This window comes from Delphinus delphis, chromosome 20 (genome assembly GCF_949987515.2).
Source record: "Delphinus delphis chromosome 20, mDelDel1.2, whole genome shotgun sequence".
Taxonomy (NCBI): domain Eukaryota; kingdom Metazoa; phylum Chordata; class Mammalia; order Artiodactyla; family Delphinidae; genus Delphinus; species Delphinus delphis.
Window position 1 is genome coordinate 32,306,383 of NC_082702.1, and position 23,262 is coordinate 32,329,644.

General features: G+C 57.5%; 1 protein-coding gene across 2 annotated transcripts; it reads left to right on the forward strand.

The window, feature by feature from the left end:
* The first annotated feature begins 816 nt into the window (after positions 1-816).
* KATNB1 (katanin regulatory subunit B1) lies at positions 817-22,574 on the forward strand. Of its 2 annotated transcripts, none has more exons than XM_059999897.1 (20): positions 817-944; positions 2,087-2,381; positions 6,660-6,790; positions 10,577-10,694; positions 16,028-16,128; positions 16,517-16,558; positions 17,197-17,280; positions 17,495-17,610; positions 18,065-18,136; positions 18,298-18,448; positions 18,621-18,811; positions 18,918-19,048; positions 19,468-19,518; positions 20,454-20,521; positions 20,677-20,796; positions 20,888-21,037; positions 21,229-21,305; positions 21,392-21,466; positions 21,700-21,816; positions 22,154-22,574. In XM_059999897.1, the coding sequence occupies exons 2-20, from the start codon at positions 2,342-2,344 to the stop codon at positions 22,284-22,286; spliced, it is 1,968 nt and encodes a 655-aa protein (XP_059855880.1). In that variant the 5' UTR covers positions 817-944; positions 2,087-2,341; the 3' UTR covers positions 22,287-22,574. The 2 variants fall into 2 exon arrangements, with proteins under 2 accessions (XP_059855880.1, XP_059855881.1); XM_059999898.1 differs by lacking the exon at positions 817-944 and adding an exon at positions 965-1,078.
* Positions 22,575-23,262: the final 688 nt, after the last annotated feature.

The following is a 23,262-nucleotide window of genomic DNA, read 5'->3' on the forward strand; positions in this document are numbered from 1 at the left end:
ACCCCTGCCTCTGTTCCTCTGACTTCCGTGGGTAGCGGCCCCAATTCACGGCGGGTCACGACCCTTCCCTCAGCCCACTCCACCCACGAGTCCCAAACGAAGTCGGCCTTTCTCGGGTTCCAGGTTGGTGGTCCGCCTAAGGGTTCAGCCAACTCATCCATTCATTGAGGCCGAGGCCGTAGGGGCTTCCCTCCAGGGTTCCACGACTGACTCGGACCCGGAATCAGACTCCGTTTCCCTCTACGCCTCCTGTGGGGGATTCAAGCCGGCGTTCGAGCCAGGGAGGGGCGTCAAAGTCTTCAGAGCACGGAAACGCCGCCCACGAGCAAAGGTAAGAAAAAGGAATTACCGCAAAGTGCTGACTAAGGCCTCGTCCCCGCTTCGCTCCAATCCAAGATGGAAGGTCCGAGGCGTCACGCTGCTCCCGAGGTCCCGTTCCCATTGGCTATCCTGGAATTGGTTTTCCAATAATGCGGACGCTGATTGGTCAACCCAGGACGGTTGCTAAAGGGATTGGCGCAGCAGCCCTTGGAGGGCGTCTCAAATTTTGAAAATGCAAACTAGGTTCGCGGAAGAGATGGAAAGGGGAGGGCAGGGAAATCTTGAGGCGGAGGCGGGATCAAGGACGCGGCAGCTCGCATTGGTTCATTAGAGGCCGAGGGGCGGCTCTTGAACACTCCTTCCTCGTGATTAGTCCAATTCAGGAAAAGGGGGAGGGCACTAAGGAAAAGCGGCAGAAGCGCCTGCTTCTATTGGTCAAGCCCGGAGGGGGTTGGGGCGCTCGCGGCGGCTGATTGGTGCGAGAGGTGAGGAAGGCGAGGCTCTGAGCCGGAGGTTTTGTTGTGAGGGTCGGTTGTCAAGCAGCGGCCAATCAGGCCAGGGGATGGAGGCAAGTGGGGGTCGCGCCTGGAGCGGAGCCTCGGCCTCTAGAGCCGCAGCTGCAGGTGGAGTGGACGCGGGGCCGAGGGCGCAAGGAAGCGAGGGGAGGATGAGCCCGGGGCTGGGCTGAGCCTGCCGGGACCGGGACGGGCTGCGGCAGAGAGGGCTCTGGGCGGAGGGAGGCTGGAGCCTGTGCCCCGTAAGCTGAGAGGAGTGGGAGGATTAGGCGAGGCCGAGGGACCAGCCACAGCTTCGGGAGGGGTGGGACCGGCGCGGAGGCCGGAGGGGAAAAACCAGGGAGGCCGGAAGCAGAGCCGGGGGTCTAGCAGGAGGAGGGGTGATGAATAGGGACACAAGAAGCAAGAGAGTGAATGAATGGGGATACTGTTAGCGCAGAGGAAAGGGGGAGACAGGAGGGTCTGGCGAGGCAGGGGCCAAGTTAGGGAGCCCAGGAGACAGGATGTGCACGCATGGGGGGACACAGGCGGCAGGGAGAAGGAGGAGTGAATGGAGGACTAGAGAGTCAGAACTGGGGAACCCAGGAGAAAGGGGAGGGCGAGGATAGGGTTCGTGGGAGAGAGGCTTGGAGGAAGGGAATAGGAGGCTCCATGAGGTCGCCTTTTAGAGTTGAAGAGTCATACCGACTCACGACCAGACTGGAGGCCTAGTTCCCAGCACTGTCCTTGGGAATTGCAGGGACCCGGTGTAGTTCCCTTGATACGAACTGGACCCCCAGGGCCCTCTTTGAGGCTCTCCCCAGAGAAGACTTCAATGCCTATCTCTAGGGTGCCTCTGATGGGCCCCTAAACTTAGCCTCTGACTCCGCCCCCTTCCCATACGTCAGACAGACAGTGACTCCCAGCAATCTATCTGAACTGCAGACATGTGGTCTTCCCCGCCCCACCGCAGCTGCTGCATTTCAGGCAGCCAGCTTCCTGGAACAGAGCCTCCTCCCATCATCCTGGCCTCTGGGAGGACCTTCTTTTTCCCTGTATTCCAAGTCACCCTGCCTGAGGTACCCCCTCTCCAGATTCTCAAACCCAGTTTGCAGCGCATCTCTTGGCTCTGGTGGCTTTGGTGGGTGTTTGTCTTTATCAAGTGGCCTTGGTCATCCAGGGAGCTGCATCTGCAGGTCTGCAAACCCAGGGACGCCCTGAGCTCCCCCTGAGTGTTTGCTAACAAGCCATCACCTCTGTTTGTGTTCCAGCCCAGTGTTGAGCTGAGATGGCTCAAGCCTGACATTCCATGACCCAGGATCCTGACAGTCACGCACGGGCTGCTGCTGTGGATGATTTAAAACCACGAGGTGGTCCGGGGCTGGGAGACGAAGCATTCCCTCTGCCTGGATGTGTGGAAACTCCCTGCCAACTTGATTGGCGGATCTGGGGGGGGATCCACCCCCACCCCACAAGGAAAGCACTGTCTACTGTGGGTGGAACTTCAGGTGCCAGCCAGCTGAAGGATGGCCACCCCTGTGGTCACCAAGACGGCCTGGAAGTTACGTGAGTGGTTTTCTTTCTCACCCCATTTACCCTGATAGCTGTTTGTTGCTGGGTGGCCTGAACCCCCAACTGTGTCTCCAGTTCTAGGCACAGGGGGAGACTCCACGCTTTGGAGTAAAGTAGACCAAGATGCAAATCATGCCTTTGGCGTTTTGTAGCTGGGTGACATTGGCCGGGTGACTTAACCTGTCTGAGGCTTAGTTTCCTGTCTGTGCAAGGAGATAATCACGCCTCCATTCTAGAGTTGCTGTGAGATTCAAGTGAGAAAATGAACATAATGAAGCACTTAGCAGGATTTCCAGTTAGGCTGGCAGGCGGGATGGGGCAAGAAATCCTGAAAGATGTTCTTGGTGTTTTCAGACATCTCACAAGTCAAGCTCCCCCATCAAATGAGGGCATCTTGGGCTGGGGGCTGGGGTGAGAGGATAGGCAGAGGGATGCTGATAGCCTCTGGAATGTACCTGAGCCCGGGCACCACCCACCCCCACCGTTACTCTATACTGACAGCTCTAAACTCTTTGGTCTTAGGACACCTTTATACTCTTAAAAATTATTGAGGACCCCAAAGAGTTTTTGTTTATGGGAGTCATATCTATCAATATTTACCATGTTAGAAATTAATACTGAGACATTTTAAAACACAAGAACGCAGAAACATGCCGTTAGTGATGATGTCCTCACATGTCATATATATCCTGGAAAACACCACCATATTCTTGTGAGCAAATGAGAGTATAAAAGTCAAATTCCATCTTAGTATTATGATAAAAGTAGTTTTGTTCTCTTGGACCCCCAGAAGGATCGTGAGGATCCCAGTGTTCTCCAGATCATATTTTGAGACCTGTTGCTCTACACGTTGGTGCTTCTGTGGGCTGTACCCCGCCTGTAATAACTGGTTGGCATAGATCTGGTGTGTCCAAACTGGTCACCCTCTGCTATGAGCTGTCCCTGGGCTGTTTTCAGAAGCTGGGGCAAGGCTCCTTCAATTTTTTAACTGTGAGAATCTGGGCAAAACTCTGTGCTGGGCCTCAGCGTCCTCATTTGTAAATGAGAGGTTTGGGCCATTTTCAAATTGTTCCTCAGCCCTAGGGTTCTGGGAGAATCCTGTTATGGGCTCCCAAGGAGGGTATACTTTGGACAGAGTGGCTTTGTATTTATTGGAGTTATGAATGTATACCTTCAACAGCTGTTTTTCCTGAGAAACCAGGAAAGAACCAGGCACTGGGGAGACAGTGGGGGACAGAATAGACAAGGTCCCTATGCAGTGGGGCTCAGAGCCTGGGGAGAGCAACAGGCAGGAATCAGATAATCACACTGACCCATCTCTCCTTGGAACCTAATTCCAAGCTTGAACAGTTAACAGTTGTGCTTTGAATCAGTTAACTAGGTGATGAGAGGTGGGGGAAGGGGAGTGCTGTAGGCTGCCTAAACAGCATGTGCAAAGGCCCTGAGGCAGGAAGCTTGGTGCATTGGAAGGCCTCAGAAGAGGCCATGGGCTGCAGCACAGCAGTGGGGAGAATGTGGTGTCACGTAGGCTGGTGAGGACATGTGTCTACAGGACCCTAGCCCTTCTGAGGTTTTGGCTTTATCTGAAGGGCAAGGCTAAGCCCTAAAGCATTCAAGTGGGAGGTGATGTGATCAGGCATGTTGGGCATCTGCTGACAATTTCATGTGCACAGCAGTTTCCATGGGTATAAACTGTTTGAGAGCCCAAGCCCCAATGACCTCTGGCTCCTTGTGGCTCTGGAGTCTGGGGAGGATCAGAACATGCTTGGCCAGCGTGAGGTCGTTGAAACCTAGTTCTTTGCGTCTTTTGTTTGGGGTGCAGGTGCTCAGTGCCTCTGGCCAGAATGCAGTGTTCCCCCAGCTCTGGCTGGGATGTGGGGTCCAGGTTGTGCCACCTGAGCTTGGGAAACTAGCATGGGCCTGTGCCACAGGGTAGAGCAGCAGCCATCAACCTGGCCTGCTGTGAGGATTTTTATTTGTTTTTATTTGTTTGTACATTTAAGTTCAGTACCCAGGCCTGGACCATTGCTGGATGCTGTCCTTCAGGCCAGAGTGGGAGCTCTTGGGCCAGTGCCCTATGCCGAGGCCTATGCCTGGTGCCTGAGGTGTGCCCCCCTTTCCCCACCCCACCCCCCGGTCCCTCCAGGGGCTCCAATCAGCCCCCTGCTCAGGCTGCTTGCAGGGGAGTGGTCTGAGCCCTTCTAGAAGGGCCCAGCCTTGAAATTCTTCTCACCCTAAAGTCTGTGGTTCTTCAGGCTGGATGCCCTGTTTCAGGGACCAACTGATCAGGCTGGAGTGTGAAGACAAGAACCTTATCACTGTCCCTGCCCACTGTCTCTTAGCACCCGGCCTAGAGCAGGTACCCAGGAAACATTTATATCATGCATTAATGGCTGTCTCTGGGGGCAGTAGTCCTGAGGTGCAGAGAGGGGTGGCAGTGTGCCCAGGAGGCCCAGTGCCGTGGGGGCCAGCCAGGACTTTGCCTGGGAAGGGTGAGAGCCGGGGTGGGCAGTCAGGCCTCTAGGTGGGTCACACACACAGGGCAGCGCATGTGGGGAGTGTCTTCAGGGAGGGGGAGAGGACCCTAGGCTGGGGATCAAAGTGCTCAGGGGGAAGGTGGTTTGCCCTCTAGCTGGGTTGGGCTGTCACTTTGGCCCAACAGAAGCTCTTGAACATATAAGTGTCTGTGACCAGAGCCCCAGAGCATCCAGGCACCTGTCCCTACAGTGTCCAGAGGACAGAGGCTCCTTGGCTGAGGTGCGGACCAGAGAGAGGCCCAGCTTCCTCGAATCCAGTGGTGGGGTCCCCAAGGCCCTGGCTCAGGTTTGGGCCTGCTGGGAGCTCTCGCCCTGCTGGGGCTGGCCTAGCTGGGCCTTGAGGTGGGGTGTTGTCTGTGAGGTCGAGCCTGGAGCCTGGTGCCCTGGGCAGCTCTGACAGCCCCTGTGAGCCACGCCACCTGGCAAGCATCCCTCCTGGGCCCAGCTTCCCAACCTTCCTGCCATCTGACGTGGGCACCACAGAGACCCCCAGGCAGGGTGGAGGCCAGAGCAGGTGCCCAGGAGGGGCCTCTGCAGGGCAGCCACACCGGCCTGTCCCTCAGAGTCACCCACGCCAGCCTCGCAGCTGCCTCAGGGCGTCAACGCGTTGGGGTTTTCCCTCATCTGTGTGGGGAGACCTGTTTCTTCCCTCTGCGTTCTCAGGAGGAGCTACTCAGGCCCTGGCTCGGAGGCCAGGGCTGCCTCTTGGTTCCTTGCCCATGTTTTGTTCCCTGGAGGCCCTGGCAATGTCCTCTGAGACATATGTCTGCTGCCCCCCCAAGTCCAAGCCAGGGGCCCTCGTGGCCGCCCACAGTGACCTTGCCTCCCGCTCTGTCTGGTCGGCCCTCATACCTAGACCCCTCAGTTGGCTGCGTCCTGCTCCCTCCTCACCCAACCCACCCTCCTGGGCCCCAGTGCCCGCTCTCCATGGCATCTGGTCCTCGGCCTGCCAAGCAGCCGCGAGCACTCAGCCCCTCGCAGCAGCCCACAGGCATGTCCTCACTGAACCCTCAGTAGCCCAGTGAGCCAAGCACTGTTATTATCCCCATTTACCCGACGAGGAACCCAGCACTCAGAGAGGGTGAGCAACTTGTCTAAGGCCACACAGCTTGCAATAGCAGAGCTCAGACCAGAACCCAGTCCATGATTCTGAAGCTGCGGACTGAAGCTCTGGCTGAGCTCACCTGGGGTCAGCTCGTCTGTGGTTGACCTGCACGGTTCTGAAAGTGTGTTCCCCAAAGCAGGAACACCAGGCGGCGGCTGAGACGCTTAGGTGGTTACATGGGTCAATATTTTTTATTTTAATAATTGTTTTCATTTTTCTTTTTGTGTCATAGAAAAAATAGAACGAACATATCAAGCTTAAAATTTCATGCATATTATTACTTAAACGACACAGCTAAATAAAAATAGCAAGTCAGTTTTAAAAATTGAGCATAGTAAGTCAATAACAGTACCTGTGGCTATACAGAAAAAGGAAAAAAATCATGAGGCCTAAGGGAAGAATGGAAATGACTGAAGTTGAGAAATAGTCATTTCTGTCTCAGGCCCAAACTCTGCCTCGTCCCACGGCTCATGGGGGTGTCTGGGCACCAAAGGGGAGCCACAGGGGGCAGAGCCCTCCCGCTGGGCTTCGGGTGCCAGGGCTGGTGGCCGAGCAGGGCAAGGCCTAGCCCTCCTTCCTGTGGCCCGTCAGGCCCCTGACTGCCTTGTCCCTCTGCTCTTTCCTGTATAGAGGAGATCGTGGCCCATGCCAGCAACGTGTCCTCACTGGTGCTGGGCAAAGCCTCGGGCCGGCTGCTGGCCACAGGCGGGGATGACTGTCGCGTCAACCTGTGGTCCATCAACAAGCCCAACTGCATCATGGTGAGTTTCGGCCGGCAGGTGGGGCTGGGGAGAGGTGGGTGGGCAGGCCAGGGTTGGGGGCTGGGAGCGGGCAGCTTTGCAGGAACCCAGCACATCAGTGCCTTCCCCAGCTGTCTGCTCAGGAAGGCCCAGGACAACCCTGATGGCTGGGACAGGCTGGGACCTGTCCTCAGGAATGGGGGTGGGGGGGAGGTCACCTGGCCATGGGACAGAACCCTGGGGAACCTGCGTGAGAAGGCTAAAATAATCCCATGGACCCGAATTTGAGCCTCCCCTGCCCACTGGCCTATCTGCTTGCCTATCAGTTACACGTGCAGCTGTTTTGATTCATTCCCCACCTCATTCCACAAAAAGGATCTGAGCGCCCCTGGTTAGAGCTGATTAGAGGACTGGTTCTTTGACAGTGTTACCAAACTTAGGTCTGGCTGCTCGCAGCTTGGAAGCCAATACTCGAGAGGCAAGTGTTGGTTGAAAGGTAAGGTTGCTTTATTCAGGAGGCCAGCAACTGGGGGGAAGGCAGACATGTATCTAATGGCCAACTCCCCCCCCGTTGATCAGAGGGCAAGAACTTCTAAAGGAGAGTTTCAGGGGTATATAGGTGCTGGGAGGGTGCCATGCGGAGCAGCACGCCAGCCCTGACGGTCATCTTGAAATCGGTCACGCAGTGGTCTGATCAGCAGCATCTTTAGTACCGGGGCCTGTTTGTTCCCATTTCTTTGAGGCCAGTTCGTGGAAGCAGCTTATGGCATGGCTATAGTCTGGTCGTCATGTAGTCAACTTTTTCACCTGGTGGGAGTTTCAGTATCTACAAAAAAGCTCAAAAGATATGGTTCAGATTATTATCCATAGCCCTTGAAGAGGAACTAAAGGTCCTTGACTTTGTGGAATGACTAAGCTATTATTATTTGGTCTTGTTTGACTGCTTTCCTTGCTGCTTCTGCATTTTCCTCACTTCTCTGATTAAATTTATCCTTTGACAGAAGTTTCGCTACAGACAAAAGGCAGGCAGAGGACATGCGGGGAGGCGTGTCTGTCCTAGGAAGGCCCCACAGGGTCCTGCTCCATTTCAGTGGCACTCTCTCCCTGTACACAACTATATTCAATGCCAAAAACTGTTTTCCAATACAGGAAAGTGTAAAGGAGGGAAAAAAATAACAAAAATGAATCACATATAGTTTGATTATCTAAAGACCATTACATTTGGTATTTTGGTCTGTGCCCTTCTAGGTACGCATGCGTGTGTGCGCAGGCTTGTGCCTGTATGTACACGTGCACACATGCAAACACGCCTACGTGTACACACACGGAAACGTATAACAGTATGTTTCCAGAACACTATCTTACTCTTCTGTAGCCTGTTTTTTTTTTAAAAATAACAACATCGTCAGCATTTTCCTGTGTCAACAAATAGCCTTTTATGATGTGATTTCTAAAAGCTTCGCAGTATTTCATCGTAGGGATGAGCTTGGCCACGCCTGGTTCCCAGCGTGGAAGTCATTGCCGGTTTTTTGGCTCTGCTCAGCCGCAGTGGGGAACATCCTCCTCTCCCTAAATCTTTGAGCAGATCTGCGACTTCTCATTGAATCTGTGGGTGTGGCATGTTTTAAAAAGCTCTCAAAACATATTGCCAAACTGCCCTCTGGAAATCAATTTACATTCTCACCAGCAGCACAGAAGCCCGCCCACTCCCGCCACAACCTTGCAGCACAGGGCAGTATCAGTCTTTTGACTCTTGGCCAAGTAAAGATAAAGATAAAAAGCGGGCGGGAGGTGATATTTATTTATTTACTTATTTGGTTGCATGGGGTCTTAGCTGCAGCAGTCGGGCTTCGTAGTTGCGACTCACCAGTTCCTTCGTTGCAGCACGCAGGCTCCTTAGTTGCAGCTCCTTAGTGGTGGCACGCGGGCTCCTTAGTTGTGGCATGCATGTGGGATCTAGTTCCCTGACCAGGGATCAAACCCCGGCTCCCTGCATTGGGAGTGCGGGAGTGCAGAGTCTTATCCACTGCGCCACCAGGGAAATCCTGGGAGGTGATATTTATTAGTAGACACTTAATCAGCTCAGTGTTCTTGTGAGGTCCAGTGGACAGCTGAGATCTGACCCGAACCACGGCCAAGGTTAAGGACAGAACTGAAAGTGTTTTGCTTCACTTTGCTTTGGGGGTTCAAATGTGTTTCCCCTCTCTGAAATGCCAAAGTAACATACACCAATTGAAAAAGAATCAACAGATGCTGACAAAAAATGGACATGAAGTGACCCCCATGCTCTCGCCCTCAGAACAGCACAGTGGACAGCATGGGGTCTGGCCTCTAGACTAAGCCGCTTACACCAGGTGCCGCTCGCAGGCCCCCAGCAGGCCTCATCCCCTCACTCGCCACAGAGCAGGCCTCTCAGTGCCTCAGACTCACCAGGTTCTTTCTCACCTCAGGTGTATACACATTCTACCACCTCTGCAGGCAGTCTTTGCATTTCTGTGTGTTTTTGACTGTGAGTGAACTTGTATAGCTCCCTGAGCCACACATTCCTCCCTGGAGACAGCCGTGGCTCCCGATGCCTCTGTGTCCTTCCAGGATGGTTCTATACATTTGCAAGCAAATGTGTATGCCTGGTCCCCTTCCCCTTCTTAGTTTGCACAAATGCTATCGAACGACATATACTGTCCTCCACCTTTTCTCACCTAAGAGCGTCCTGGAGATTAGTCTTTCTCACATTCAGAGGGTGCCTCGTTCATCCTTGTGGCTGAATGCTATTCCATTGCGTGGGTGGCCACAGCTCATCTAACCAGTTTCCTGTGGTGGGCATATATATTGTTTCCAGTCTCTTGTCAGATTCATGGCAAAGAATGACCTTGGGTCTGTGTTGTTTCACGTGTGTTGCGTGTGTGGGGGGTTAGCCCCAAGGTGGAGTGGCTGGTGTGCAGGGAATGTGCATTTCTAAATGTGGATAGATTTTTGCCTAATCACCCTCCATGTAGTTTCCACCCATTTATACTCCTGCTGGTGATACTGGGGAGTCGGGCAAGCTGCTTGTAACTGTCTGGCCTTTGGGTCGTTCTGCTGAGGAGCAGTTTTCCCCTACTGTCCCCAGCTCCCATGGGAACATGGTCTTAGCAAACGCTGATGGCATCACCACTGTGCGTTCGGTGGCCAGTGCTGTACGGGGAGTGACAGACACCACGGATTTAAGATTCCAGCCTCCTCTCCAGAAAGCTGGAAGTTCCAGCACCTCCCGCCCCCATCCCTGGGCTCAGCCCTGCCCAGCTCTGGCCTGGTCTGAATTGGGGGGAGCCTCTGTGTCTCCCAGCAGAGTCACTCCCAGGTCCCCTGGGTTCCAGAGCCCCTGCCTGAGAACATGGCTGGGTCCTCCAGAGGGGGCCGCCCCTGGGGATCCACGCATTCCAGAGGGGCGAGGTGTGTGCCGCTGACGAGCCAGGCCTCAGTTCTGCCGTGGTTTCCCCTCCTGAGGGCTGGGCCGGGCAGAGAGTGGAGATGGGAGCACAGCCCAGGTGGGCGATGCTTTGGACTTTAGACTAAAAGGTCAGCTGCCCCCCTCCAAGGGGCCCAGGGCCACTTCTGCAGGTGATGTTCATGTCAGGAGCACAGGGGTGATGGGTGGAGCATGACTGGGGTCTGGCCCACTTTTAGCCCTGGGAGCCGAGAGGCCTGGGGGTGGCTCGGTCTAGCACAGCATCCCTGCTTGACATGCCTCCCAGGGACCCAGATTTTAGGGCCACAGCTGGGGGTCTGTTCATGCAGAGTACTGAAGCTGCCACTCTCTCTTCACAGAGCCTGACGGGTCACACGTCCCCAGTGGAGAGCGTACGTCTCAACACCCCTGAGGAGCTCATTGTGGCCGGTTCCCAGTCGGGCTCCATCCGCGTCTGGGACCTGGAAGCTGCCAAAAGTAGGTGTCCGCACTTGCCTTCCCCCCACACACACCTGCAGTCGTGCTTGTCCTCAGCTTTGCTGTCCAGCCGCTTCCTCCAGGAAGCCTGTCCTGACTAGGTTTGGTGCTTTTCTCCTGGGGGCACTGACCAGACAGTGTGGCGACTCCCCACCCCTGTTGACCTGGCAGCAGTGACGTGCGTTGCTTTCTGAGTGCTGCCACTGAGGGGGCGTTCTGTAAATGTCGGAATGATGGACAGATGTGTGCATGGGTGGGTGGGTGTCTGTGGATTCAGAACCTGGAATGACATCAAGTGCCACCAGGGACCGCGCAGGACTCGTAAATGAGTGAAGGGGCTGTGTGCGGAGAACCGGGGTGTGTGCCCCGCTCCCGGGGGTCCCCACTCAGCTCCAGCTAACTGTTGCCTGCAGGAATGGGGCCTGGGTGGCCAGACTTTCTGTTTCCTTGTGCTTTGTTTGTTTTAATTTAGTTTTCATCTTTATAGAAGTTATGCATAGTCTAAAAAGGCAAATGCTGGTAGTTCACAAATGGTCACAATGGAAAGAGGAAGCCTTGCCTCACTCCAGGGGCCTCAGCCTTCTGTCCTTGCACCTGGTGAGTGCTAATCGCCTCCACTTTTCCAAGCAATGTGGATATACTGCAGTTTCTTTTCTTTTTAAAAACACTTCATACATTAGCTGTGCCATCCTCCTACAGAAAAGGAGAATTGAGCTCTCAGTGCTACCCCAGCTCTGTCACTCACAACATTTCCCCCCCATCCTCCCTGAATCACCTTTTAAATACTCAGTGTTTATATTATCAGGACCTATAGATATTATTCAGAGCTGCTTGCATTTCTTTTCTTTTGATAATTTTGTTTCCCTGGAATTAATAGTTGTTCTATCTTTTTTTCATCTGCATGTTTTCTGTGTCTTTGTTACTAATCCAGCCCCAACTTATCTGCCAGAAGAGTAAGCCTCCTCTTTGAGTTTACCCCCAAACCCATCCCATCATTGAGGTGTCTCTTCCCAGAGCCTCTGTCCCCAGGTCCTAGTGGCCTGGGAGCTCCCAGGCCTGCAGCCCAGCTGCCATCCTGGGGCCCTTGTCTCCTCCCCGGGGAACTCTCTCCGACTCTGCCACACCAGATCCCACGTTGTCACTTTTCTTGGTTCCCCCACTCTTTTAGGTGCGGCACATTCTTTCATAGCTTACTGTGAAAGGGTACACTGCAAGCACAGTTTTAGAGGCTGAAAATGACTTTATTCTTTTCTTTTTTATAAATGTATTTATTTTATTTTTGGCTGCGTTGGATCTTCCTTGCTGCGTGTGGGCTTTCTCTAGTTGCGGCGAGCAAGGGCTACTCTTCGTTGCAGTGCGCAGGCTTCTCCTTGCGGTGGCTTCTCTTGTTGCAGAGCACAGGCTCTAGGCACGTGGACTTCAGTGGCTGTAGTGCATGGGCTTCAGTAGTTGTGGCATGTGGGCTCAGTAGTTGTGGCTCACGGGCTCTAGAGCGCAGGCTTAGTAGTTGTGACGCACGGGCTTAGTTGCTCCGTGGCATGTGGGATCTTCCCGGACCAGGGCTCAAACCCATGTCCCCTGCATTGGCAGATGAATTCTTAACCACTGACCCACCAGGGAAGTCCCTGAAAATTACTTTATTCTAAAACCACCCCCCTTTTATTTCTAAGAGTTGGAGTATAGAATTCTAGGTTGGGAATACTTTTCCCTCCGAATTGTGAAGGTGCAGCTCCGTTGCCTTTTAGGTTCCAGGGTTGCTGTGGGGAGGTCAGTGCTGTCTCATCCCAGATCCCTCTCATGGGACCTGCTTCTTTCCTCCTTCTGCCTCTCTCTCTGCACAGGTTTATAGGATCTTCGTGCCAGTGTCCTCAGGTTTCATAGACAAGGCCTTGGTGGGCCTATTCTCATCCCTATGCTGGATCCTCACTGGGATCTTTTGGTCTATAAACTCATGCCCTCAGTTCTGGGCCAACTGGGGAGTCCTGCCTTCCCTGGAAGGGGGGCTGCCTCTCAGCCTTGCTGGCTGTTGCCACACAGCAGTCTGGGCACAGTGTTGCCAGCTGTACAGATTTTTCAAGTGAAGCTGGGAATCTGGACATTTATGTGGAATCCACCCATTTCTGAAGGTTGACAGCTAATTCAACATATTTTTCAAGGGCTTCCCTGGTGGCACAGTGGTTAAGAATCCGCCTGCCAGTGCAGCGGACACAAGTTCGAGCCCTGGTCCGGGAAGATCCCACATGCTGCAGAGCAACTAAGCCCGTGCACCACAACTACTGAGCCTGCGCTCTAGAGCCTGCGAGCCACAACTACTGAACCCGTGTGCCACAACTACTGAAGCCCGTGCGCCACAACCACTGAAGCCTGCACACTAGAGCCCGTGCTCCGCAACAAGAGAAGCCACCGCAAGGAGAAGCTCACACACCGCAACAGAGCAGCCCCCGCTCGCCACAACTAGAGAAAGCCCGCATGCAGCAGCAAAGACCCAACACAGCCAAAAATAGATAACTTAATAAGTCAATTAATTTAAAAAAAAAACCATATTTTTCAGAACACTCTGCAGGCTGACACTCAGAGGTCCAAGTAAAACCTGTTTGCTCCCTGCTTTTTGCCAACCTCTAGTCTGGACCTTCCAGCATGCCAGGCGGGAGGCCATCCCCTACTTGAAGGACAGGAGAGGAAAGGGTGACATGGATTTTGCCAAGTCTGCCTCTTCCAGAAGAGATGCCCCCCTTGCCTGGCTGAGACTTGAAGGTCATTCCAGGCCTCTACTCTGGTGCTTGCTCTACCTCTGCTGCAGGACGGCGGCCACTGGCCATGCATGCCTGGTGGCTGGGTTCATTCTGCTCTTGTATAGGTGATCCTCAAGAAATGACCTCAACCTGAGCCTCTTGGGTGGTGCTGGCCCACCCAGTGACAGGCTGTTTAAGAAAGACAGAACCCCGGGACTTCCCTGCTGGTCCAGTGGTTAAGAATCCGCCTTCCAATGCAGGGGACACGGAATCAATCTCTGGTTGGTCGGGTGACTAAGCCTGCGCGCCGCAACTTCTGAGCCTGCGCACTCTGGAGCCCACGTGCCACAGCTAGAGAGCCTGCGTGCGGCAACTAAGACCTGATGCAGCCATAAATAAATAAACAGACAGAGCCCCAGGCCCTCTGAGATAATAAACAGGGGCTGAGTGCTTAGCATCTCAGCATGCGGTCCCACTGCCTGGCCACACACAGGACCCACAGTGCGGGGGCATCGCTGGACAAGGGGCCAGGGAGGAGCAAGCCTGGGCTGGCTGGGCTCCAGCTGAGAAAGCAGAAAGGCTCGGGCAGAAGGCAGTTCATTTCCTGGGAAGCCTCTGCCTGGACCCAGATCCCAGTGGAGGGCACCAGCCATTCACCATTCACTGAGGAGCAAAGGAAAAAGAGAAGCCATGGGCCGTGATTTCTCAGCCATGACTTTCACGCATAAGGGAATGTGAGGAATTTCTTGAGGTGGGCAAAGAATGGAAACTGAAGACCTCTGGAATTCCTGAGCCCTGGACTCCCAGAGCTGGCTGCTCTACAACGAGCTTGTTACACAGCCCAGACCCCACTCCCGGAGAGCCTGACTCAGTAGTGGGATGGGCCCAGACTCTGGCTTTCTTAAGCTTCTAGGTGGTTCTGATGCAAAGCCAGGTTGGCACTGTCTCCTTATATGACAGATGGACAAACTGAGGCTCAGGGAGGGCCCTGAACTTGATAAAGCCTCTGTGGCTGGGGGTGGCGGAATCTGGGACTCAAATCCTGGTGTCAAGACTCCCATCCCAGTGTTGTCCGCCCTGCCATTTGCGGGGGGTTCAGCGATGGAAGAGAAACTTGCCCGTAGCATCCTCGGCAGAAAGAGCTAAGACCTCAGGCCCACCTCCACCCCCAACCCACCACAGTGTGAATGGAAATGATACAGAGGCAAACTGGCACCCCACATGCAGGAAGGGGTTCTTAAAGGGCTGCCTTACTGTCACATCAGTTGCCCATCACTGGAGGGTTCAGCTACTTGGCTGGAAGGGTTTAGAGATTCCCATGTGGGGCAGACAGACCCCGGAGACCCCTCCACTCTGCAGCTCCTGGATCCTGCGACGAAATCCGGCCTCAGGAGGCCTGCCGAGAGCCCTCCTGGGACAGAAGACCAAGGGCAGAAATCACGCCGGAAGAATGTGTTCCTGCCTGCTTTCCACAGAGCAGCCAGAGGGCGAGGGTGGCTCAGCTCAGGATCCACAGGAAGGCATATGCTTCATGAACGTGAACCTGCCACATCCTCTCAGGGCGGGCCAGGATTTTGGAAGCCTGGCTTGGGGGATGCAAAGCAGGTGGGCTGGCGGGGGTGGTGTGGACTGGGGCAGGAGCCAGACGAGTCTCCTCCCTCCAGGACCTGGACTGGGCAGCATGTGCCTGAAGTCCCCTTGGCCAGCCAGGCAATGCTGAGCCCCCGAGACAACTACAGAGAGTGAGGAGGGCAGCTGCTCACGTTTTGGTGCGGTTGCATCTTGTCCTTAAAGCATTACATCTGCGGTCTGCTTGAACACCTCCTCCAACAGACAGCTCACCACCTCACAAGCCAGCCTGTTTCACCTTGGCGCAAACCTAAGGATGGCTGGACTGCCACACCCCTTGGCACCAGCACTCCTGGGGTGGACGGTTTCATTCAAACAGCGGAGTTATAAGTCTTATAAAAAGCAAGACACATGACGCCAGAGAGAAGGGGCAAACTTGAGTGGTACCGGAGAACACGCTGAGACAGAAACGCAAGGTTTGCCTGCAGCCTCCCTCATCTGCCACCCACTAACATCCTGTTCAACGACCACCGCCTCCAAAAAGCCCCCCTGGATTTCTCTTTTCAACCTAGCAGCTTCTCCCCCAGCTTGGACCTCTCCTGCATCTCTCTCCTTGCACTGTCTCGGGTGTGGTGGGATGCCTGGCAGACCATAAGCTCCACGTCCACATCCACAGGGCCTGAACCAAGTACAGTAGTTACCTGGCTCTGCTGACTCTGGGGCTTCACTCTCATGAGAGCATGCTGGGACAAGCCCAGAGGTGCAAGCTGTGGGGAGCTTGCAGGGAGTTTTCTGAGGGCTCGGGTAATGGCAGAAATGGCTGGCATCTCTTGAGAGGAAAATAGGAAAGTTAGTTGTTAGGGTGGTAGGACTCTGGTTGATTTTTCTCCTTGTTTTGAAAGTCTGTGATACTGTTGTGTTTTTCTGTGCAGTCAGTATGAAAGCACACACACAAACGAACACAACAGCCCTCGCTCCACCAGCCATCCTGTTTGCCTCTCACGCCATTGTCTCTGCTCTCTTCCTTGTTAGTCCTTCGCACACTTATGGGACACAAAGCCAACATCTGCAGCCTGGATTTCCACCCGTATGGCGAGTTTGTGGCCTCGGGTTCCCAGGACACGAACATCAAGGTGAGCCACCACTCTGCACCCTGGCTCTCCCACTGGGCCAAGCAGTGGGACTGGGACGGTGTGTCCCGTCTCGGGTGGGGGGGTGGGCTTCGGCTCTTTGGGGGACATCTTCCCCCTGTGTGGCAGTATCCGTGCCCTCCCGGGGCAGCGATGTGGAAGCGTTTGCCAGACATTTCTGCTCAGGATGCCCAGCTTTAGTGAGTTGTTTCCAGACCCCTGTCACTTGGAGGTGTAATGACCTGGAGGTGCCCAGAGCCCCTCTCTGCTCATGGCCACATGTTGCCCTCCGACCAGGCTCCAGGACTTAGCTTGGCTAGGCCTCCCCAGCCCAGCCCACCTTGGTTGTGACCTGCCCTGACCCTGCCCCCCTCTGCTCCTCTGCTCACAGCTCTGGGACATCAGGAGGAAAGGCTGTGTGTTCCGATACAGGGTAAGCAAGGCACCCTCTGTCCGTCATTCCACAAGCACCTTGCAGGCGCGGAGCATGGGGTGGTGTCCAGACCCTGGCAGGGGCTGGAGGGGACTGTTGTCCAACCTGGGTGAGAACGTAAGAAACAAGAGTCCAGATGAGAAACATGCATCTGGAGCAGAGCAGGAGTGCAGTGGGTGGGCTACCTGGACCCCCGGCTTTCCGTGACTCCCCGCAGAGCTGTGTTTACCGAACTGTGCTCCACGGTTTGCAGGCCGCTGACAGGAGTCATTAAGTGAAGGGGGTTCCTGTTCATATGAGTTTGGAAGGACTGGGTTTAATGATTATTTTGGGGGGTTTCTAGACCCTTTGACATTAAGAGGAGGCATTTAACTCTCCAAAAAGAGACACAAGACACATTGCTTCCCAAACTGTCAGGCCACACAGTGTTATTTCCTGGAGCGTCCTGCAGGACTGGGGGTCCGTGACCGCATGTGGAGAAGTGTCCCTCTGTGACATCTCCCACATGTGGCTGTCAGTCCCCTCCTTGCCTGCTCCCAGGAAGCACTGCTTATGGAGGGCAGGGAGGAGTGGGTGGTGGGGAGAGAAGTCCGCTGGGCCCAGGCCCCTCGGGTGCTCATGCTCTGTCCTCCCCTCAGGGGCACAGCCAGGCCGTGCGGTGTCTCCGGTTCAGCCCCGACGGGAAGTGGCTGGCATCGGCCGCAGATGACCACACGGTGAAGGTAGCTCCCGGCCTGACCCGGGCCCAGGGCTGGGGACTGGGGTCTGCTGATCACACTCAGGTTGGGTCCTCACCTCCCTCCTGATCAGGCTCGCACATCCCGAGCCTGTCCAGAGTGGGAGGTGGTTCATGGATAAAGAGCTCGGGCTGGATTGGAGGGCGAGCGGGCAGCTGAGGGCCAGGCTGGCACTGACCTCCACCCTGACCTGCCCCAGCTCTGGGATCTGACTGCTGGCAAGATGATGTCCGAGTTCCCCGGCCACACAGGGCCTGTCAACGTGGTGGAGTTTCACCCCAACGAGTACCTCCTGGCTTCTGGCAGCTCTGACAGGTGAGGAGGAGCAGGGCTCGTCGCCCGTGACTGCTGTCCCTCACGTCCCTGTCCTCTGGCATATGTCTGTCCCCAGTCTGGTTTTGTGTCCCAGGGTGTCATATGATCCCAGGTAGGCTGAATTAACTGTCAGCCAAGCTGGGATGGGACCCGGGTCACATCTCTCTCCCAACCCTGGCCCCAGTGTCCTGGGACTTCATGGTATGTCTGGATCCGGCCCCAGTGTCCTGGGACTTGATTGCGTGTCTGGGTCCAAGGCCCATATTCACCTCCCAGGTGCCAAGTCCCCTCCCGCTGCCTGTGCAGGGCCAGCCTATGGCCCCAGGCATTGCTCTGAATGGCCGTGACCTGGGGCGGCAGGTGTCTGGAGAGAAGTGGGCTCCCCCGGCCACTGGCCTGTGTGGAGGCCAACACGTGGCACTGGCTTCCCAGCACAGCCTGACTTCCTTTGCAGGACCATCCGTTTCTGGGATCTGGAGAAATTCCAGGTGGTGAGCTGTATCGAAGGGGAGCCAGGGCCTGTCAGGTAGGTGGGCGGCTGGGCAGTGGGCCAGGGCCCTCCTCCCGGGCAGTGGGGTGTGGCTGCAGGTGGACCTTTCCCATCTCCGCTTCCGCTCCCTCCCGTCCTGGGCTCCCCGCAGCCTCTCCGGTGTCTCCTGACCCACGGCCCACTCTCGCCTGGCCCAGGAGCGTCCTCTTCAACCCCGATGGCTGCTGCCTGTATAGTGGCTGCCAGGACTCACTGCGCGTCTACGGCTGGGAGCCCGAGCGCTGCTTTGACGTGGTCCTCGTCAACTGGGGCAAGGTGGCCGACCTGGCCATCTGCAATGACCAGCTGGTGAGAGCGCCACCGCCCACCGTGCACCCTTCTGCTGGGCCGCTCGCCTGCCTCCGCCTCAGGCCCCCAACCCCCACCCAGCCCCGGGGGGTCCTGCCCACCCCCCACCCCATCCCCCTGTCCCCCAGCACCACCGCGAAGGGTCCCGCCCCAGCTCTGCCGCTTCCCGCAGATAGGCGTGGCCTTCTCCCAGAGCAGCGTCTCCTCTTACGTGGTGGACCTGACGCGGGTCACCAGGACGGGCACGGTAGCCCCGGACCCCATGCAGGACAGCCAGCCCCCGGCACAGCAGCCGCCACACCCCAGCGCCCCGCTTCGGCGCATCTACGAGCGGCCCGGCGCCACCGGCAGCGAGCCTCAGAGGTGGGGTGCTCGGGGCCCCGGAGGGCGCTGGGGGGCACAGGAGGCGGGCCCGCAGCCCCTGCCTCACCAGGGCCCCTGCCTCCTTTCTGCCCGGCCTGCTCCCCAGGGTGAAGCAGAACTCAGAGAGCGAGCGCCGCAGCCCCAGCAGCGAGGATGACCGGGATGAGCGGGAGTCTCGGGCGGAGATCCAGAACGCCGAGGACTACAACGAGATCTTCCAGCCCAAGAACAGCATCAGTGAGGCCTGGGCCCTCCCCTCCAAGCCCCAGCGTTCCCCTCTGTGAAAGGGAGGCAGATGGTCCTTTCTGGGCATGGCGTCCATGTTGCTGCACTCCCTTAGCTTAATTCCTAACCCATGTCTGGGCCTGGGCTCTGTTCCCTGGTCCTCTAGGCCCCAGCAGAGGCCCAGCAGCCGCTCAGTGCTCGGCCTGCCCCAAGCAAAGGAAGGCCCAGTGGGGCAAGGGGCCGGGAAGGGGCAAGCCTGAGGGTTCAGGGCCCGGGAACGGGTCAGTCTGCAGCTGTGGGCGCGCCTGGGAACCACCTTGCATCTGCCGCATCCTGACGGGCCCAGGGTCCCCGGCTGGCCGGGCCCTGAGGGCTCGGACAGCAGCCCTGGGCTGACCCACATGAGTCCCCAACCCCCTCTACCTCCACAGGTCGGACGCCACCCCGAAGAAGTGAGCCCTTCCCAGCACCCCCGGAGGATGGTGAGTCGGGGGGCAGAGCCTGGCCTCCCAGGGTCCCCAGCTCCCTAGTCCTCCCCTTCCACAGCACAGTTTCCAGCCTCTCTCCCACTGGATCTTTTCCCTCCACTCGCCCCCAAAGCACCTGCTGTGTGCCAGGCCCTGTGCCAGGCCCTGGTGATTGAGTGTGAAAAGGCAGGTAGGTGCGCCCGTCAGGAGCCCACACCCAGCGAGGAAGGCGAACGGTAGGCAGCCACATGGTAGGAAGGAGCCGGGAGTGGTGAGAGGCTCTGGGGCCCGTGTAGATGGGGGGCCGTGAGGCTCTGAGGAGGCGGCACATCAGGCAGGCCTGGGGGCCAGGTGAGGAGACAAGGAGGGAAGAGCCTCAGGTGGGAGGGAGCCGAGAGGACAGCGGGGGCTTGGGGTCCGGGAGCAGGAGGCCAGGCCCTGCAGGCCCTGGGTTGGGGGCTTGGGGTTTTGCTGCTGGAGGGTTTAAGAAGGGAGAAAACCTGCTCTGCTCACTTACGATTGGAGAAGGTGGCAGAGCGGGGCACCCTCATCCTCCAGCCCCTCCCTCCCTCCCCTGCTTTCTCCTCAAGGGGCCATCTTCTCGTGCCCCTCGGGCTGGGTTCCTGAAGGGCCTCTCTCTCTCCCGCGCTCCCACTCACCATCCACTATCCACTCACCGCCCCCCTCCCAAAAACACTCCTTTCCTAGTGAGGCGACAGGAGCGCCCCTCCCTGGAGCTCCCTGGGTCCTGTCCACACACAGTGCTTGGCGCCTGCTTTCTACCAGCCCTGTGGCTGAGTGGGTGGCAAGGGAGGGGACAGGCCCATCTCCGGCCCCCAGGCCTCCCGTTAGAGGTGCCGCCCACAGCCCTAGCCCAAGCCCTGCCTTCTGCCCGCCCGTCCCTTCTCCTGGCCTGACCTGACCCACTGATCTTTTCCTTCTGCCTCCAGACGTGGCCACAGCCAAGGAGGCAGCAAAGCCCAGCCCAGCCATGGACGTGCAGTTCCCGGTGCCAAAAGTATGTCCAGGTGGAGCGGGCAGGGTGTGGGGCTCAGAGAGGGGCTGGAGTCCTGAATCGGCGCTGGGGCGGCCCTTGCCGGGGAGCGGGGCTGCGAGGGAGGGAGGGGGAAGAGGCCTTGGGCTGGCCACCTGCTGAGCCCCAGACCCCTCCAGCTCGAGGTCCTGTCCCGGCCCCCAGTCGTCACTTCCACCCCTGCACCCAAGGCCGAGTCTGCCATCATCCCTGCCACCCGGAATGAGCCCATCGGACTGAAGGCCTCTGACTTCCTGCCTGTGAGTGGGGGGCCCAGGCTGAGGGCGGGTGGAGGCCCGTGGGGTGAGGGCAGAACTTGGCTGCCAGCATCAGGGCACCCGTCCCATGCAGGCCGTGAAGATCCCCCAGCAGGCGGAGCTGGTCGACGAGGATGCCATGTCACAGATCCGCAAAGGCCACGACACCATGTGTGTCGTGCTCACCAGCCGCCACAAGAACCTGGACACCGTGCGGGCCGTGTGGACCACGGGTGACATCAAGGCAAGTGCCACCTCTGCCCGGGTTTGGGGTTGAGAAGAGGGCCGCCCGAGGGGCACAGGGGGAGCTAGGCGGCCCCTGTCACCACGCCGAGCAGTCTTATGAACAGCCCGCAGTAAATCCCATCATCACGCCACACCCAGGCAGGGCCACTCAGTCCCCGGTCCCCTCTGACGGGTGCTCTGTTTGCACAGACGTCGGTGGACTCGGCCGTGGCCATCAATGACCTGTCCGTGGTCGTGGACCTCCTTAACATTGTCAACCAGAAAGCGTAAGTGGCTGTGGCGGAGCGGGGGGCGTTGGGGGAAGTGGGCAGGGCCGGGCACTGAGGGCATGTGTTCCTGGCCCTCTCCCCAGCTCCCTGTGGAAGCTGGACCTATGCACCACCGTCCTGCCACAGATCGAGAAGCTTCTGCAGAGCAAGTATGAGAGGTACGGGTGGGGAAGCCGCACCTGCCTCCCAGCAGGGAGGGACCATGGGAAAGACCCCCCAGGGCCGGTGCCCTTGTGAGGTGGCCGTGCAGCATTGCTGGGCCCTCCAAATTTGAGAGGACAGAGTGAAAACGAGCCCATGCTGCCTCTCTGATCCTGTTTCTGCCCCCTTTGTCTCTGTGTACCTTGCTCTCTGTCTATTTGTGACTCCATCTATCCCTCTGCCTCTGAAGCTATGTCCAGACGGGCTGCACCTCTCTGAAGCTGATCCTGCAGCGGTTTCTGCCCCTGATCACAGACATGCTGGCGGCCCCGCCCACCGTGGGTGTGGACATCAGCCGGGAGGAGAGGTGAGGAGCCAGCGGCGTGTGTGGCAGGGGTGCCACGTCAAGCGAGAGCACAGGCCTGGGGGCCCAGCCTGCTTGTTGGCGGCCCTGCTGAAGCAGCTTATAGAGGTCATTGTGCCTGAGACGGTGGCTCAGGGCACGGGGTAGGGTTGCCAGAGCCTTGGTTCCCCCATGGCCTGGCTCTGCCCTGGCCCAGCCTCAGTGGGTCCCGCACTCTGGGCCTCAGCCTTCCTCCGGGAGGAGGGCCGGAGCGATTCGTACAGGAAAGGCTCCGGGATCGGGTGGGGGTAACGGTGACCGTGCCGGCCAGCCACCTTAAGCGTGGCCCCTCTGCCCGCAGGCTGCACAAGTGCCGGGTCTGCTACAAGCAGCTCAGGAGCATCAGTGGCCTCGTCAAGAGCAAGTCGGGCTTGAGCGGCCGCCACGGCAGTGCCTTCCGCGAGCTGCACCTGCTCATGGCCAGTTTGGACTGAGGAGCCCAGAGGGTGGTGGCACCCTCAGGCCTGGCCTCGGCCCCCCACTCCTGTTCCCTGTGCGCCCACCGGCCCATGAGCCTCTGCCCGGCCCCCACTGCTGCCTGCGGTCATCCTAGAGGCGGTGGCGCTGGCCCATTGGCCACCTCCGCAGCCCTAAACTCTGACAACTTCTCTCCAGCAACAGCTGCCCAGCTTTGTCCGACTCCTGCTTCCTGGGGCAGCGAACCGAGCCCTGGGGCTGCTGCTGTAATTTATAAAGTGAATTTTATTAAATTTGTAACTATTCCCTGCTTTCCTTGCTGGGAGGTGCAGCCTCTGGCCACAAGGCTCTCCGGGGCCCCATATTGCCTGCCTGGCTCTTCAGAGATGAGACCACGCCTTCTCCAAGACCCAGAGGCGGTGCACCAGGCAGCGTGGCCAGCAGGGGGCAGCAGAGCGATGGGCCGGCGGGAAGGGGTAAGTTCAGACTTGTTCTGGGGAGAAGAGGGACCCAGCAACTCCCCCTTTCACGGCTAGGAGAAACAGGTGAGGAGTGGGCTCATCAGCTCATCCCCTGTCTCAGCCACACTCCCACTGTCCCGTGGATGCCTCCAGGGCCAGCAGGTGTACACTGCAGGGGGCCAGGACCCCAGCCTTGCAGGCATGGCCACCGCTAGGCTGACCCAGGGCCCACCACCCTCCCCCATCCCTCCAGGAGGCCTCCAGGGATAGGACCGGAAGGGCAGCTGCCCCGTCCTCCAAACAGCTTTCACTCCCTGCAGGAGCCCCCAGTGCTGGCTGGCCGGAACAGCTCCCCTGACCCAGTGGTCGTCCCTTATGCTCCTGAGGCAGGTTCCACCCCAGTTTGGTGGGAGGGCCTCACTGAGCCCTGCCCATGTTTTCCCAGGTTGGGACCGGGTGCAGGCCAGCACAACCCCCGTGGTGGCGCTGCCCTGGTGGGTGGGGTGCTGTCAGCAGAGGGAGGAGGGGTGCA

Coding starts and splice junctions, on each gene's coding strand:
- KATNB1 (XM_059999897.1), top strand. CDS start 2,342: ATGGCCACCCCTGTGGTCACCAAGACGGCCTGGAAGTTAC. Junction 10,695..16,027: donor GGACCTGGAAGCTGCCAAAA/GTAGGTGTCCGC, acceptor CTTCCTTGTTAG/TCCTTCGCACACTTATGGGA. Junction 18,449..18,620: donor CCATCTGCAATGACCAGCTG/GTGAGAGCGCCA, acceptor CGCTTCCCGCAG/ATAGGCGTGGCCTTCTCCCA.